Raw genomic sequence first — 18104 nt, 5'->3', positions numbered from 1 at the left:
GGGGTATTAGTTGTGCCAGCTGGGATATCAGTTGTGCCAGCTGGGGTATTAGTTGTACCAGCTGGGGTATCAGTTGTGCCAGCTGGGGTATTAGTTGTACCAGCTGGGATATCAGTTGTGCCAGCTGGGGTATTAGTTGTGCAAGTTTTATGTTTTTACCGATAATGGCCTTTTTCCTGTCTGTTTCCGCCTCCTTTTCCACGACTCTCTGTTTCTGCACTGCAATCAGCAACTTTGTCTTCTCAGCTTCCCTAACAAACACATGAAGAATGTAACAAGTTAAGTTTCAAACAAACCCTGTAAATATCAAGCCCAGTTTGCAGGATTGTGCATTTTTCTATTATGCATACATAGAGACATCATTGTTTACCAGTTTTGTCTTCCTTTACACTTCATAAATACTATGGAAAAATTGACTGATAAAATCTTGTTAATCTATTAGTTAACATTAATAATGCATGATTATGATATTTTCCTATCCAATCACCATATTTTCCTATCCAATCACCCATGGCATGCAATGAAGCATAGTAAATAGCATCTCAAATTTGAGATGCAATGCAAGAACATTAAATGAAGTGGTCATTCCTGTGTTTGCGGTGAAATTGTTATATGAAGTTGTCTCAAAACTTATGATCATTGAAACATTTCACTGCACTAACATTTCAATTTGAAACTATCAGTATAAGTTTCAATAACATGACTGGTCTGTTATACAGCTTATTATGTGGCTTTGTCTATGAGGTATATAACTGATTTCAATGCATTTGCAAATCCTTGAAGTACTTTAAAAAAAATATCATGCATTTTAATTTCTACCAAATTTCATAAACAAACGAAATATTATAATCTTATGTGAGGTTGTGCGAATTATCCAACAGCTCATGCATCATCAGAATCCTCACTTTATTATTCCAAAAGCTCTTTTTGGAAAAGTAAAAAGATCTGGCAACATGTCCGACATGGCAAGCTCCAAAAAATTAGTTTTGCCACATACTGTTTTTGCTAAAAAAAGAATCAAACCAATGAAAAACCTACTAAAAATCATCTTCACTAGTCTTATACTTCTGCTTACATTTTCTCATAGTTTTGTCTGATGGTTTCTGGTATCTTGGGCTTGGTGACACGGACTGCCTGCACCGTCAGCCCAGGGGCATTCTCAATTAGGTCCTGCTGTAATGAATTCCGCAGGTTCTCATCTATCTGATCTGAGGTTGGATGGAAGCAAAGTTAATAAATATTTAATCAAGAAAGTTATTATTACATTTTTCTTATGTGTGAAATTTGATGTTGACAATGTCACCAAATAAGTCTTAATATGGTACCGTATATTTGCAAACTCTTTTTCAGAAAAAGAAATGGGTCATAGTGTATGAAATGGTAAAAATACAAATGTAATGATGTTTTCATCAGGAGCATTGATTTCAATCAGACGGGGTGAGTCTCACAGGGGTTCTAACTGTTGATAACTATCAATCTTGAAAAATAGCCGGGATTCTGTTGCAGTATGTGAGATTTATGCAAAAAGCCATGTAAAGGGTAGAAGGGTTAAGACCCCTTTTGAAATTGTTTTCAAAGTAATTTCTATTCATTTAAAGGTACTTCCAACTGTTTTTTTATGCAAATGTTCAAGCAAAAAAAATATCCCTACAACTGTATAGTTATTCCTTCACTAGAACCCCAGGCCTCATTTCACAAATTTTCTAATTCATACTGAACACATAAAGTCAAGTTGCCAGGATTGTTTTGATTTACTTATGTGTTACTTGTTATGAACACTCCCCAGTCAAACATGGAATCAACGAGTTGAAGTTATTAACTTGAAAGCGGTCAAAGCCTATGTACTCACCAAAAAGGTCAATATAGACATCCTGGAGGTTGTGTACGCTGCAAAACTGGTTGAGTTCGTGGTGGATCTTGTTATAAATGAGCACGCTATCGTAGTCTGCAGTGTAATCCTTCACAATCTGGTGGACTGCCTTCACGTCCAGCTTGTTGACTACCTCCACTCGGTCAAAGTAGATGATCACTCCACCACTAAAACATAGGAGATCCACATTGTTGTAAATCAAACCTACCCATGCTATTTTGCCATTATTTCTGTTCCCTAAGGATGTAAGTTTATCACAGAAGTGATAACTACCCCCTGCAAGCTGCCTTGACACAGAATGTTATTAAGTACATGTATTGAAATTTAAATCTTAATATTTACATTTGTCTAGTCCTTTGTATAGGTGAAAGTTGACGTTTATATTGTATAACACCCATGGAGTTATGACATCATTGTTTATTTCAATGTTACAGCCGATTGGATCAGCGCTACATCATTTAACCGATGATATACGAGATTACAAAAAGCAGTTATTCTTTTAAACAAACGTATGTTGTCGGTTACATTTCTTTAAAAATAAAGTTTCATTTGCATAAGATTATGCTAAATTTTATCATAATGAAGAATTATTTCAAATGTAAATATTAAGTATTGATCACATTTTTTCTTACATTGATGCTGTATGAACGCAGTAGGACAAGCGAGCTTTTGACCAACAAGCGCTAGCTCACTTCACTGAATTTGCTTGCGTGCCCTACTGCGATTATACAGCATAAACGCAAGTAAAAATGATATCAATCCTTAACTAGATGGTTTAAAATTATCTAAAGAAAAGTAATCCTTATTTGCCACAATATCAATACAGCCAAAGAGTTAAACTGACATTCAAGTGCACATAACTCAAAAAAATAGTTTACCAGGGTCAATGAAAACTGAAATTTTGATGGGCCAAGAATTGTACATCAGGCACTCATACCTACCACAGTGGTATTAAGCTCCAAGTTTCAGAATGATACCACTGAAACTGTGGCAGTAGTGCGCTCCATGAACTCCAATGTGGCCAAAAGCGTAAAAATAACAAGGGCACACAAATGTAAGACAAAATATTCTACAATATGGGCGCATTGCTTGAATGAAGGCAGTAAGAGCGTTCATTTTTACAATGCGACCATATTCCTAGAAAAAATAATTTTTCAAAGGGTCACTATCTTTCTTCATCTTATTCAGTTGTTAACATATAAATTCTAAATTCATGATAATAATACTTAAAAAACCCACATTTGTTCAATGACCCCATATATAAACAAGTAAACACACTGCAAACTAACCTTGTACCGCAGGGAACATTTTTAATCTCATCTGTTTGCAGGGTAGTCTAGAAAAGAAAGTGATAATACAATATACAGACAGGAAAGGCCTCTACTTCACATTAAATAACTATACAATATTAAAATAAAACATAAACAATTATAAAATATATACAATTAATATATACACATGTATGGTAAGGCCCATAACTTTGACTAATAATTGTCGGGTTATGCCACTGTTAAAAGAAAATAACAGACGAGAATTTTTTTTCAGCAGTTTTGTATATTTGAATATTTATAAGAATGCTGTGAAGCAGACCACAAAGCTTGTCCCATGTCTTTCATTAGAAAAGGCGGCATACTTCAATAGTTATTACATTATTAATGATTAAATATAAAAATAAATATTAACTGGATGTCAGCCATGACCGTTGACATCATCCATCACGTGAATAAGAGTTTGTGCATGTGTGTGTGTTACAGCATTTGATGTCATTTGTAAACAAACACATATCATATTAATCTACATTGGCAATACAGAAAAAGTGTCTAGGTTTTATCTGCATCCAGTTTTTTTTCAACAGAGTTTTACTGTTTTTTTAGGGAGTAAATCAGTCCTCGTACTGTCATTTTTTCAGAGGCTGTTTTATTAAACGAGGAATGGAAATCACCTATAATAAATACAATTAATCTACTCACAATACATGTCAATTTTATTATGTTTACAATACAGGTACTTGGAACCATAAATAAAACAAACATTTAATAAAATTTGTTAATATGTAAAGCATTTAAATGCATGTAATGCTGATGTTTTAGAAGAATGTATTAAGTACCTGAACACTCCTGAATGAGGTGATGAAAGGAAACATGAAATGATAGCCCGGGGAGCTCACACTGCTCAATAAAGCCCCTCCCTGCAATATAGGAACCAGCAGTATATATACATATACACCTTCTATCTCATCACATTCTGTTGAAGTCTTGATCAAATGTTCTGCACATGCCCCTAGTTACACACTGTGTAGTACTCAAACAGAAATTGAACAAATACGTGTAGACTTATAAAAGTTTGATTTTGAAAATCAAGCCACCATTATAGAAATACTAGTTTACAAAAGTGCTTACCCTATAATAAACTCCAACATGACCTGAAAAAGAAATAGAAAAAATAACAAGCAATCATTCACAGATCAGGGAAGATTTGATCAACCATTTACCTCCATATTAATATAACTTTAAATCAAGATACTTATTAATAAATATAATAACCATATTTAATATGCATATATAAGGCATGTATAGACAATTATCTTATAACATAAACGTTAATTGTGCAATATTTCATTTTACCAAATGACTAAGAAGATTATACCACTAACGCATCATGCTAATACCTACCTTCCTCTATTTTGTGAATAGAGAAGTTTCCAAATAGTGCCAAAGCTGCTACAAATGATGCTATTCCAATCAGGGCCTGGGACATCTTTACAGTTGTTTCAGTCTAAAATAACAGTTTTCATTCATCAGGGTTTTTTATAATCGAAAATGTAACATGATGCTTCTACCAATTCATGTTCCATTATCCACCATTAACTGCAAGCATTACCACTTCACTTATAAATTATCTCTCCATAAATATTGATGACAAATTTTGCAGATAAATTGTGATAAAAATAAGCATGATCTTAAAAGCCCTATACTGGTAATGCTAGCCTTTGTATTGCTGGGTTTGTTTGTTTTTATGCCAAGCACTAGTGTGAAAGATTTAGAAAACACACATTAGTGATTAATCAAAATTCACACTAGTAAAAACAAGATAAAAGTTATTTTGGCAAGAAGAAAGTTAAAATGAATTATTAAGGGGTTGACATCAACAGGATCCTGAAGGGACAGCAACTGTTGAAATAAGCAGGCTTTTTCACCTTCCACACCAAAGGTTGCGTGAAATTAGTAGTAGAATAGGCATATAAAAGCCCACACTAACACAAAGAGCAATGACAACTTTTCAAAGAGACACCTGATTTCAGGAAGGGTTGCTTGATTTCAGCTGATGGTGTGCTTTTTGAAATTATTTATATTCATAGGCTTTAAATTTCCTGTTGCTGTTTTTTTAAAAAAGGACAATTTAATGGGTACTTAAATTCATGGATTTTCTTTTTTTTTTAGAAAAAAAAATCGTAATTGCTATCCTTAATTGCCTGCAAAATCACATTGCATGCTTTGTATCATATATTTCACGCATTTTATGACACTTACTTCGATGGGACAATATGCCAGTCAGCGCAGATAGCCATTTCCATTATCGCTTGATTGGTAATTAAAGGGTCGTAAATAATGATGCACCCACATCAAGGATATAAAACAGTGACACCATTGAATGGCAATTAAGTGTTTTTGCAAACAGTGAAAACACAATGAGGGGGTTTGATTTTGAATAAACAATCATAGGAGATAACAGTAGCTGGATACAGGAAGGCCAGAGAAGAATTTAGTGCGGCTACATGTTAATGTGCTCATGAACTGTTCTCATGTTCATAGTGCTCCTTGTATTCCTTGTTGATAATTGTTCATATTAATGTTTAGCTCATATCATTTCAGTATTTATTTCATCTTTATTTCTTTCAATGAATTATTATTTTATGTTCACTCGTTATCTGTGCATTTAATATTATGCAGCTCAGAAATAATTGATTAAATATTTGATCAAAGAAACAAAGTCAACCGGCGATGCTCAAACAGACGAGGTTTATAATCGACATAATCGGTTTTACATGTGCCGTACCAAAGGTTGATACAGAAGACAGGAAGCATGCATAAGAGTGAAAAAAATATTAAAGGAAAAGGTTAATCAATTACTAAAGATGATTATGTTACTTTGCCATGGCACATACAGATATTGTTATTATCGGTGATTTTAGTAAATCATCAAACTGTTGGTGTTTGACCAAGTTGGGTCAAGATATGTCAACCCTATTTAAAGTTATTCAGTTTCAACCTTTTTCTATTTTTAGTAACAGTGACCTTGACCTTGACTCTAGGGACCCCAAACGCAATCCCATGAAAGGTATCAATAAACTCTTCCTATAGACCAAGTTTGGTCAAGATATGTCAACCCTTACTGAAATTATTCAGTTTCATAGGTGAGTTTGATGCCGCCCCTACCAAGCTTGGTCAAGATATGTGAACCGTGACTAAAGTTATTCAGTTTAAACCATTCTTCTATTTTTAGTAACAGTGACATTGACCTTGACCCTAAAAGCCCTATACGCAATCCCATGAAAGGTATCCATAAACTCTTCCTATATACCAAGTTTGGTCAAGATATGTCAACCCTGACTAAAGTTATTCAGTTTCAACCATTTTTCTATTTTTAGTAACAGTGACCTTGACTCTAGGGACCCCAAATGCAATCCCATGAATGGCATCCATAAACTCTTCCTATAGATCAAGTTTGGTCAAGATAATTATGTCAACCCTTACTGAAATGATTCAGTTTCATAGTTGAGTTTGACGTCGTCCGGCCGGCCGGCCGCCCATCACTATGTGAAAACCTGGTTAATTACAGACCAAAGATAAATGTTTGAAGAGAAATCTGCGAAAAGCCCTGTCCAGTAAGGCTAACCTTGAAATGAAAGAAAACACCTATATTGTGTTGGAGTGGGTTTAACTTTGATTTAAATCACAGCGTCAAACTGTCTATCACTCATGTCCTAGTTCCTTTTAAGTTTTGTTTTTGATGATTTACGATAAGTGTCATTAGGGAAGTGTGATTAAGAAATATTAATATTATGGTGGTGTTAATTATTCAAATAAACTAAAATCTGATTTACATGAACCATTATTTGCAAAAAGGTTAAAATAGTTATCTTCATTTGTTGGTGGTAATTTTCAAGTACACAGTATACAATATCAATGATCTAATGTACCAGTCAATTGTTACCAATTGGTACGATTCAATGACTGGTGCAAAATCAACTCATTTTTTGCTATGTATTATTGTATTGACACTGTTGACGTCACAGCAAACTGTGTAAAACAAGCCACATATTGAACACAAAAGAGCCCAGAGCTCATGAATTATGAGATCTAGGTTGTAGTTAGAGGTTAGGTAAAATGAAAAAAAATCCAGGCAATGATACCATGACAGTTACCTTTCATGGTAACTGCAAAAGTAAAAGCTCATCATTTTAAAGGTTGGTCGGCTAAATAATAAATTGAGGGATGTAAATTTGTCTTCAACGTTTTATTGATCTGTATTGATCTATATTCAAAATAAGTAGAAGAATTTTAAGTAATACCTTTTCTAAACCCATGCTTTTCAATTACAATTTAATAACTGGTAAACACAAGGACAATTACGAAACAGACACTGGACCGATAAACAAAATCAAATGACATTTATGTTAACCAAATGACACTAATCATTACCCACTGGTGATTATAAGGATGAAGATCTTAATTACGACAGTGGTGTAGTTCACACCTTGTTGTGATAAAGTATAGGAAGAGTGTTCAGGGTTCCCCCTGGGTTCTAAAAAGTTGTCGCCACTTTTTCGCGGGGAGTTAAGGAGGCCCCCTTACGGGTCCAGGGCAGCGCCCTTGTGGGGGCCAAGGGGGCGAAGCCCCCTGAAGCTCATGGGGTTTAAGCATTTTAAGAGCCTTAAATTGCATTTAATTAGCACATTGTCGTGCAAATCATAACATTTTGTTGTACATGAAGCACAAGATATTAATAGCAAATTGTTATTCTGTTGACAAAATTCATTGTATATGGACTAGTATATAGATAAAAAAATATTGCAAAAAATGTGACATAAACATCAATATGTTGATTTCAGTATAATGCCTGCATACAATAAAAGAATACATTTGTGAAATTATGAGATAAATTTAGAATAAATGGAAACTCAAAGAAATATGCATTGTCAAACTAGGGCCATAACTTTCCTAATAGAAATTTGTCTACCTACTCTTTACTCCAGCCAACATATTAGAAGCCTTATCAAATGAGGTTTAATCCTATTTATTTGATTTCTGTTAATCTTTTTGAACTCTTAGAATGCTGCATTTATAGCAATTACAAATTGCGACAAAACCGAAAGCAAGTCTATTTTTAGCGCGTAAACGTCATTACGAAATTTGCATATCAAGTGACTTTCCGACAACATAAAATTCTACGATTTGCATATTTAAAACTAACACGATAATTACGCAACAACAAGGCTGTTGAGCTAAATATTAAAATTGTTTGCTAATAAGAGACATAACAGTTAAAGGATGTCATTGTTTATCCGTGAAAGCAATAAAATTCTGCAATAATTAGCGAGGTGTTGACTGGGCCGTGACTGCTTGCTTTAATTATCGGATTAATTTTTGTTGTCGCACCAGCAGATGCGCTTGATTTATGACATTGACAGAATCGATTATCATGCAGGCCGCATGGTCACCACTTACGTCATTTTAAGAAAATATTTTAGAAAAAAATCGTTGTCGCCATAAATTCGCCAAATTTGAAAAGTTGTCGCCACTTTTGCGATTTTGTCGCAAATGGCGACAATGGCGATCGCCAGCGGGAACCCTGGTGTTGGTAAACAACATTGTCGATCTATACCGACATTGCCGATATTTACCGACAGGCCTTAAAGCTGCCAATGATCCTGATTGACGGATACAAATATTGTAATTCTAGGACACATTTTCTGGCTGTCCGTTAAAATTTACAATCCCAGCAAAAGTGTATGGTCAAAATGATTGCTTTAATATGGTTTGTCGCTGCGCGGACCAAAGCATGACATCAAAATAAATGACTGTATTAGTTATTAGCCTTGCTAGTGGAAGGAACAGGAGGCCCGACAAGCCATAAAGACCTGGCAGAATGTATGAGAAATAAGGTGTTTAAGTTACGCCGTTTAAGCTATTTCTGTACCCCAATATAATGCAAAATGCCATGCCAAGGTACACGCCCAACACTTTATTTTATCAAGTGACAATCGATTTCCTTTGTTCATTTTATTTTCCGAAATAATTTTACGTAATTGAATCTTGATAAAAAAAACAAGCATTCTTAAACTCGTATTTAAATATTACCTATCAGTCAGTTGTACGATCAATCTAAAGAACGTTGATCCGAAACAAGTTTTCTTGCGGAAGTTGACCGGGCGGTGTCGTAAAAATGTTAAGTTAGTAAAATTGCTACACACTCAGGTGAACTATGAACTCTGTTTTTGATTAAAATAATGTATTAAACTATTAAGTTAAATATTTTTTTCCGTGTTAATTAGAATTTTCGAATTAAATTCAAGAAAAAACTTTACTTTTTGAAAGTAAGAAAGTTATATTGTGATTGTTGTGATTTACTATTGAATGTTGACTCCGTAAAACACAATATGGCGGTTTTATTAATTCGTACTTACATTTGATCGAATTTGTTCATTATTCGTACCCAAATATTTATAGTTCACTTAATGAAATATATTACTTTCAACAGTGTCTTTATCATTATGTTTGAGAACAGCAAGAAATATATGTTTTATATAAAAAAATTAAGACTGATTATTATTAATATATATACTGATATATTTTCAAGTAAAACTCTTAGAATTTTTTTAAAATGTCATATTACTACATTTTATACAAACTCAAAGGACTGCAGGCCATATAGTCTAAAATAATACACGTGTTATACCGGATTCTTCTATCACAAACCGTTAAACAACTCCGACAATGTACAGTTATTTGGTCTACAGGGCCATTCTGACGCCATATTATAGTTTTCAAGCTATGTGACAATCACCTGTGGTATCACATGTCTGTGCGGATCAAGGAATTGACATAAAAAGGGGCACAACTAAGACGCTCAACATTTTGACATTTGCTACTTGCTTCAATGGTACTGAAATTGAAATGGTTTAAAATTAAAATGTTTGCAGAGGGTATGAGTGTTTTCCCTTTGAAAATTGCAACAATTTCCAGTTTGAAAGTGTGCATTTTGAGGGTATTTTTATTACCTTTTTCTCCAATATTGACATAAAAAGTAAGCCTCATCTGCTAGTATATGATATGTTTTTTATTGTCCATGATTTTTAATGTGACAAGTAAATCTCAACTGGTGTAAAGTTGTTGTTTAAGAGATTATATTAAGGTCTGTCTGCCTCCCCAGATGAAACAGTTGAGAAAACTTGTATTTATATCATGGTGTTTTGGCATCAAGCCAATTTCGCCTGCCAACAGGCCAACTTGCAATGATGTAAGGGTTGATTTTGCCACAATAATGCGCGTAAACTTAAATAGACCTTGCATTTGGATATTCATTTTGTTCCCTAAACGCCACAAGTCGACTGATTCATATCAAAGGAAAATATATTTTTCAGTTGTAACTCCACAAAATTTAGCACTGCACTGTTAATAAAAACACATAAAGTTACATATAAAATAAACTATTTTTCCAATACCTTTCTCTTATTTCACTTAATTCAAAAATAATTCAGTTTGATCTGTCAACAAGGCATTGACATTTTTGAACTACCTATTAGGTGCCCGTTATCTTGCCGCTGAATATACTTAGCGCAGGGATCTGTCATTCTTGGCTTGGAAAACAACAAGTGGGATATGGACGCGCAGAGTCGCCGAAACAAAAATTGTCAAAGACTCTGAAGCGGCTTTTTATATGGACTAGGGTTGATTAGTCGTAGACTTACTTGACTTGTTCGGTTCAAACGTGAGTTATCAAATTACTAGAGCTGGTATCTTGAAAATGGTTTGACTTGCATTCATTAACATAAAAGCATTCGATCCATTTGCAACCCCATTTGTGACAAAACTGCTGATGAAAATTATTTGCCTATTAATTTAGTTGTTTTATCAACCCTGGTGTATAGTTTTGTTTAATATATATATTTGCAGGCAGCATTTTGTGAAGATTTGCAATGGAAGAAGAAGAGTTAGATGAGATGGAGGCTGATGGACGCGATGAAGTTAATGAACTTCTCGATACATTAAAGTCAATTGTAAGTCCATTATGCAAAATCACAACAAGAAGCCTTGAAGCTTTAATCTTGTTTGTGGTTGTATTATAAAACAATATATACTGGCTGTAAGTGAAAAGTAAACCATCAATGATCAAGTAAAAATCTGTTTTATGTTTTTATATATATAATTATGATAGTTCCCTCCTATAATTTGTTAATTATTTACTGATTTAAAATATATGTACACATTTATTTTAATAGTGCAATGAATTGGAACAACATGGAGTTGACATTCTTGTGTTTTGTTCTGGACTGGACAACTTCTTGGCATCGGCAAATGGAGAGAAGTTTGCGCTCAATCTTCAGCTCGCGCACAATGCTTTCAAAGTCTTTTGTAATGGTAAAACAACTGTAAAATTCTATTGATATTGTTTATTGACCATAAACATGTATGTAGACTTTTAACTTGTATAAGCACCTGTTTAAGCAGTTCTTCTATGTGAAATGAGTATTCAAATGCCATCCATGTGAGTTCTATTCTTGGAAAACGATTTTTTTGAAAATGTATCTTTGATAGTAATATGGTATGTTTTTTGGTTACTTGGCTTGTTCCTTTTATGTAAATTCCATTATTTATTTTCATATATAAAGTATTATATTCTAAATTAATTGAACTTTGATCTGCAGTTTATCTTTACCTAAAAGGATCTCACAGTAATAAAAAAAATCATGTTTCAGATGAAATGAGTCAAGTTTTAATAAATGATGGTACTGTTCAAAATACAGACCAAAAGATGGGCTTGGTTGAAATTCCAACTGATTTGAAACAAGAGCGTCCTGATATTGCACAGTTTGCTTTTGAAACTATGGATGAAAACCCAGTGAACGAAGAGGGTAACACTGATACGGGAAAGGAGCTAGAGAAAGGGAGTAAGGTTGGTTCCAAGGCAAGGAGGGCTCAAGTTGTGAGTGTAAGACCAGTTACAGCAGGCAAAAAGCAACTCAAAATATCAGAAAAATCATCCAAGGGAACGTATGTGATTGTTGGTGGTGAAGAGTGGGACTTTATTCCTCTATCGGATGTCAATGATTCCAAATTTGAATGCACTTTTTGTAATAAAGAATTTAGTAGTTTAAGGTATGTGCGCTTTCATCTCTCAAAGTCTCATCATGCAAAAATGGGCTACCGATGTGAATGTAAAATGTTTTTTAACACCAAAGAATCATTTACAAAGCACATTGATAGAGAGGACTTGGAGGGTCAGAGTTGTCATCTACGTTGTACGGAATGTGTAGAGGTTTTTTCTTCAGCAGAAGTTTTGAAAAAACATATTTCCGAAACACATTCGTCTTATCATTTAGATTGCATAGACGCAAAGTCAGATAGAGACTGGTCAGCTGAAGTAAGTAAAGAGACAACAGAACATTCTTGTAGTAAATGCGGGGTTCTTTTTAATCACCAATATTTTTTAATATTGCACGAACATTATCTACCAGATTGTGTATCTGTTCAAGATGTTTTAGAGACAGATTTGGACCAGAAAGAAATAAAGTATACAGATGCCAAAGGTGAAACTGTGGTTGTGAAGTATGGAGATTTATTGAACAGTCAGAACGAACCTCCCTTTGTGTGTGAAATATGCAACTATAAGACCAAGAGAAAGCACGGGCTCAAGCGCCACCTGCTTAGCCATGTAGGTAAGCACACACATACTTGTCATGTGTGTGGGAAACTCCTGAAGGGAAAGGATAATTATGATCGTCATATGCGCGTTCATAGCGAGAAGCCGTATATGTGTTTGAAGTGTCCAGCAAAGTTCATAAGTGAATGGGGCCTTGAACAGCATGATCTTACCTGCAAAAAGGAATATCCATGTGAATTATGTCCATTCGTTGGTGTTAGTGCGTAAGTTACATATTAACTTAACTAAACATTTTTTTTTTTATAAAATATGATTACTTTTATGAGAAAGTATATTTTAAGTGTATACTTATATTGGGCTAAGCCCATATTCACTAAAACCATTACGTGACTTAACAGTGAAGTGTAATATTAATACATGTACACATGTCTAAAGATATTTGGATGATAAAAGTATTTACCAAGGAAATTGTGCATGGTGCTTCTTTAAGGCAAGAGAGTGAGGTGCTCTACAAGCTCCTGAACAATTTTTAGCTGCTTGGTTTCATACTCAGCACATTAGGTAATATTGGCCATAACAGGGTATTATTTGCGACCTGTTAAAGTTTCGATTTATAATCTTTAATAGGGTCATCTAAGGTTTTGACATACAAATATATATTTGAAAGCTATACTGTATTTAACATTTCATGATATTTTATTTAGCTGTTCCATTGATTATGCATGTGTGGCTCAGTGGAAAGAGTCCATCGTTCTTGACATCTCTTATTGTTAGTTCCACAGATTTCAGTCATTTTTTACATTTGCAGGTCGGCGCTACAACTGCATGTCAACAGACACACAGGCTTGAAACAGTTTACATGTCATGATTGCTCTAAATCTTTCGTATCGAAGGGTAGTCTTGATCGCCATGTTGCCGCAGTCCATTCAGATATCAGACCCTTCCAGTGCCACAAATGTGAGAAAGCTTTCAAGGTCAAGGATAATTTAACGAAGCACCTAAAAGTTCATGAAGACCCCAAATATCGATGTGAGGTTAGCACATACTTTTTCGTTTTTTTTTACTGATTTTGTAAAATGAATATGCTTGTAAAAAAAATATTAACTAATTCTAAGTTAAACTTGCTGTATTACAGTATGAACAAATGGTGTAGAAATATCTGCATGCTTTACCATTGTTTCAATTTTGGAATTTGTAAAAGGTTTATATATACATACTAGTATATCAATACGGCATTTTTGTTTGTAATTTAGTACTGTCTTTATATTAAGGTTTGTGGCAAGACTTGTACAGAAAATGGGAACCTTAAAAAACACATGCGGACACACACTAAAGAAAAACCATTTGTGTGTGAGGTAATAAAATTGACATGCATTGTTATTTGTTATATAAGTATGCTTTTATGTCTTTCTTAAATGAACCTTATATTGCCAATTGTCTCATTTAAGACCAAATTTAAATATGTTTTAACAGTACAAATTATGGTTAACAAGTTAGATATCAAGATAGATAGCGAACAATGAACCGTAACTTGGATGTTTATGAACGTAACTCTTATTTGTCTTAGGTCTGTGGTAAGAAGTATGGTAGGAAAGTTTTGCTGGATAACCACTGCAGAATTCACACTGGGGAGAAGCCATATACATGTACTATAGAGGTAAACTTCCATTAGATGTATGCACTTGAATAAATCTACAAGTATATCAAATGTAATGAAATTGCATGTCACTATATAAAATGACAGCTGGAATTTACATGTGTCTTTTGCTTCTAAATGGCTGATTCTTTTTCTAGATTTAATTATTCTAAATTTATCTTTTAATTGTTTAAGGGATGTGATAAGACATTTCGCTGTTACTCGAACCTCCAACAGCACATAAAAACTCACGTTCCTGGCAACCCATATATATGTGACATTTGTGGTAGAGGATTTAAACAGAAAGGCCGATTGAACCACCATCGAAAGGGTCACACAATTGAATACCGGTGGCAGTGTCAGTTCTGTGAGGAAAGGTTTAAATCATTGTTTCCATACAAGAACCACCTTGCTAGAAACCACCCTGATAAAAAAGAAGAGATTGAGGAATCTACACATATTAAATTGTTTCAATGCACGCTGTGTCAAAAAATGTTCGGTGATAAGGAGGATCTTATACGTCATACTTACATTCACAACAATGAAAAACCCTTTAATTGCCAGTATTGTTCTAAACGCTTTAATGACAAGAGTAACATGAGGCAGCACGAGAAAACACATTGTGGTAAGAGAGACCACTTTTGTCAGCAATGTAATAAAACGTTTTACCAAAAAAGAGAGCTTAACAGTCATATCCTAAAATATCACACCTTTGGTAGTGAGACTAAGAGAAAAGGCCGCAAAAAAGAGTCAGAAGATCAGAAGACGTCTTTAGATGTGGCAGAATACATTGCTGTGGCCGACTCAACAGATCTTCAAGTAGGGCAGTATTTTGCGACCAAGCCGACGACAGTATTTATTCAAGGGGTGTTGCCTGATGTGGAAGACAATATACATACAGTTGAAGATCAGATGATGGACGAGGTAAGCTGCAGCCAGTATAACCTTATATAAATAATTAAGTATATTACTTTGCACATGTTGGTCGGTCAGTCAGTAGGCCGGTCCATCGGTAGACCAAAGCTTGTCCGAGTGATAACTCTACAATACCTGGATCTATGATCATCAAACTTTACATGAAGGTTGGGCCTGACCAGTAGTTGAACCCTATTGATTTAAGGGGTCATCGGGTCAAAGGTCCTGGTTATGGTGATCTTTAACGGGAAAAGGTTGTCAAAGCTTGTCCGAGTGATAACTGAACAATACTATGGCCGTCAATCTTGACATGAAGGCTTGTCCTCACCAGTAGATGACCACTATTGATTTAAGGGGTCAAAGGGCAAGGTCACAGTGACATTGAATGCTTAAAGGTTGTCTTCGTGATAACTCGATAGCTTTTCGCATAAATATCGATAATGCCTGCAACCAAACTCTCAAACTTGACATTTAGGTTGGGGTGACCAGTAGATGACCCCTATTGAGTTTAAAGTCATTGGGTCAAAGGTCAAGGTCACAGTGACATTGAATGCTAAAAGGTTGCCTATGTGATAACTCAACAATGCCTGCACCCATGGCTTTCAAACTTGACATGAAGGTTTAGGGTGACCAGTAGATGACCCTATGAATTTTGAGGTTATAGAGTCAACGGTCAAGGTCACAACTCATATACATCATTAAAATTTACGTTATATTCAATTATTCCCTGATGCTAAGAGGATTCATGTTTATCTGCAAATATCAGGCGTCATCTAAACGTGATTAAAACCTGTACGTACTGACAATCAAAGGCATCCAATGACAAAGCAGCTGTCATTTCAGTCCATGCAAACTTCATTCAAATGTTGATATATTCCTGACAACATTGCGCTCGGGGGGGGGGGGGGGGGGGGGGGGGGCATAATGTTTAGCAAACATCTCTCGTTATATTTTATTTGCCGACTTTTCTATTGGTTGTATCCTATGCTTTTCTTTTAAGTTTTCATTCTTATTATGCCCCCCCTTCGGGGTTTGACAAACCTCTTTTGTTTAAGTCGTTCCTGTGGAATGCATAAAAGCTTTGACAATACTTAATATCCAAAACGAAAACAATTATTATCCTGCTTTAAATTGTATAAAATGTAGATAAAGAATGTAACATTTCAAACTCAGAATGAGACGGAGCCAACCGGAAACCTGGATGATATAGTTGTTGATACGAGCACCTTGTATCAGCCTCACGTCTCTATCTACCAACCGGAGAGCTCCACTTTCCAGACATCCAGCTCATCCTTTCAGCCAGCAAGAATTTCTTTCCACGTCGCCAGCTCAGGATTTGCACCTCAGTCGGCGACACCAGTTCAGAGTATTCCTGTTGCGGTGTCTCAGGGGGAAACAATGACAGTTGAACAATTCGCCCTCATGAATGGGATTGATCCAAATACTTTCCAACTTCCATTAAGTTCAGACTTATCTGCCTCTGCGCCGCTTGCTCATCATATAATTCATGTGCCAATTGGGGATATGCAGCATCAAACCTGACCATGTGTACGGTACATAGGAACTAGTTTTATTGAACATATTCGTGTATGAAAACTGAGTTATTGGCCTTGTTTCAATAGAAGGTAAATTATTAACATGAACACTCAGTTTTTTAACTGTTGTATTTGTTTTTATGGGTTTTGATATTTACATGTTTACACATATTACAATTTAAAACAATTTTAAATTTTATAAATATTATTTATGTATATTTATCTGTTTCAATTTGATTAAATTTTTCACGACTACTAATGCACTCGTTATGAGCCATAAATATCATTGTTTTAAACAATATCCAATGTTAATTATTAATTGCAGTTGTTGACTTGTTGTTTTCCATAGAAATTTTTGCTTATACTGTCCTGGTACTTTTATTTGAAGTAAATTTTTGTCTTATGTTCAGATTTTTTTTAATTCATGATTTGATTGTAAATATTGATGAATCAATACAAAAACAAAATGTTAAGATAACTGCTATGACGATGTTGTTGTTTTTAGCTCTACTGGCCAAAGGCCAGAAGAGCTTATGCGATGGTAATGTGTATGTAGTATGTGCATCCATGCGTCTGTAAACAATTGCTTGTGAACACGATACAGTCTTCAGTTTTGATTGTATCTCGATGAAACTTGTACAGTATCAAGATATTCATTAGAGCTCGGTTCCTTTCGAAAACCAGCCAGATCCGCCCATGCATGCCTAGATTATGGCCCTTGATAGTATTAAAAAAATGCTATTGTGTAAACACTAGCTTGTGAACACGATACAGTCTTCAGTTTTGATTGTATCTCGATGAAACATGTACAGTATTTAGATATCCATTAGAGCTCGGTTCCTTTCGAAAACCAGCCAGATCCGCCCATGCATGCCTAGATTATGGCCCTTGATAGTATAAAAAAATGCTATTGTGTAAACACTAGCTTGTGAACACGATACAGTCTTCATTTTTGATTGTATCTCGATGAAACTTGTACAGTATTTAGATATCTATTAGAGCTCGGTTCCTTTCGAAAACCAGCCAGATCCGACCATGCATGCCTAGATTATGGGCCTTGAAAGTATTAAAAAATCAGTTCGTCTGTAAACAATTGCTTATGAACATGATACAGTCTTCAGTTTTGATTGTACCTCGATGAAACTTGTATGTAGTATTTAGATATCCATTAGAACTTGGTTCCTTTTGAAAACCAGCCAGATCTGCCCATGCGTGCCTGGATAAAAAGTCTTGAAAGTATAAAAAATGCTATTTTAAGCTAAGT

The 18104-nt window shown here is 34.8% G+C and overlaps 2 protein-coding genes across 4 annotated transcripts in view; one reads left to right on the top strand and one right to left on the bottom strand.

Moving 5' to 3' along the window:
- Positions 1–9363, bottom strand: part of LOC128205721 (erlin-1-like) — a 19276-nt gene extending 9913 nt beyond the window's left edge. Inside the window, exons 1-8 of the mRNA XM_052907634.1 lie at positions 9232–9363; positions 4543–4645; positions 4270–4292; positions 3978–4058; positions 3160–3206; positions 1850–2037; positions 1076–1208; positions 160–251 (exon numbers count right to left, since the gene is read on the bottom strand). Coding sequence (XP_052763594.1) covers positions 160–251; positions 1076–1208; positions 1850–2037; positions 3160–3206; positions 3978–4058; positions 4270–4292; positions 4543–4627 — 649 coding nt within the window. The 5' untranslated portion in view covers positions 4628–4645; positions 9232–9363. The remainder of the gene's footprint in view (positions 1–159; positions 252–1075; positions 1209–1849; positions 2038–3159; positions 3207–3977; positions 4059–4269; positions 4293–4542; positions 4646–9231) is intronic.
- LOC128205705 (zinc finger protein 84-like) lies at positions 9333–18104 on the top strand. Of its 3 annotated transcripts, none has more exons than XM_052907606.1 (9): positions 9333–9467; positions 11047–11150; positions 11373–11511; positions 11850–13017; positions 13563–13788; positions 14026–14109; positions 14322–14411; positions 14586–15314; positions 16479–18103. In XM_052907606.1, exons 2-9 carry the CDS (start codon positions 11070–11072, stop codon positions 16845–16847), a joined length of 2886 nt encoding a protein of 961 aa, XP_052763566.1. In that variant the 5' UTR covers positions 9333–9467; positions 11047–11069; the 3' UTR covers positions 16848–18103. The 3 variants fall into 3 exon arrangements, with proteins under 3 accessions (XP_052763566.1, XP_052763584.1, XP_052763574.1); XM_052907624.1 differs by lacking the exon at positions 9333–9467 and adding an exon at positions 9862–10033 and having other exon boundaries at positions 16479–18104; XM_052907614.1 differs by lacking the exon at positions 9333–9467 and adding an exon at positions 10778–10861 and having other exon boundaries at positions 16479–18104.

Source organism: Mya arenaria, chromosome 2 (assembly GCF_026914265.1).
Source record: "Mya arenaria isolate MELC-2E11 chromosome 2, ASM2691426v1".
In the NCBI taxonomy this organism is placed as follows: domain Eukaryota; kingdom Metazoa; phylum Mollusca; class Bivalvia; order Myida; family Myidae; genus Mya; species Mya arenaria.
The sequence above is the reverse complement of the archived record's forward strand: the minus strand, read 5'-3'. Positions and strand labels throughout refer to the sequence as shown.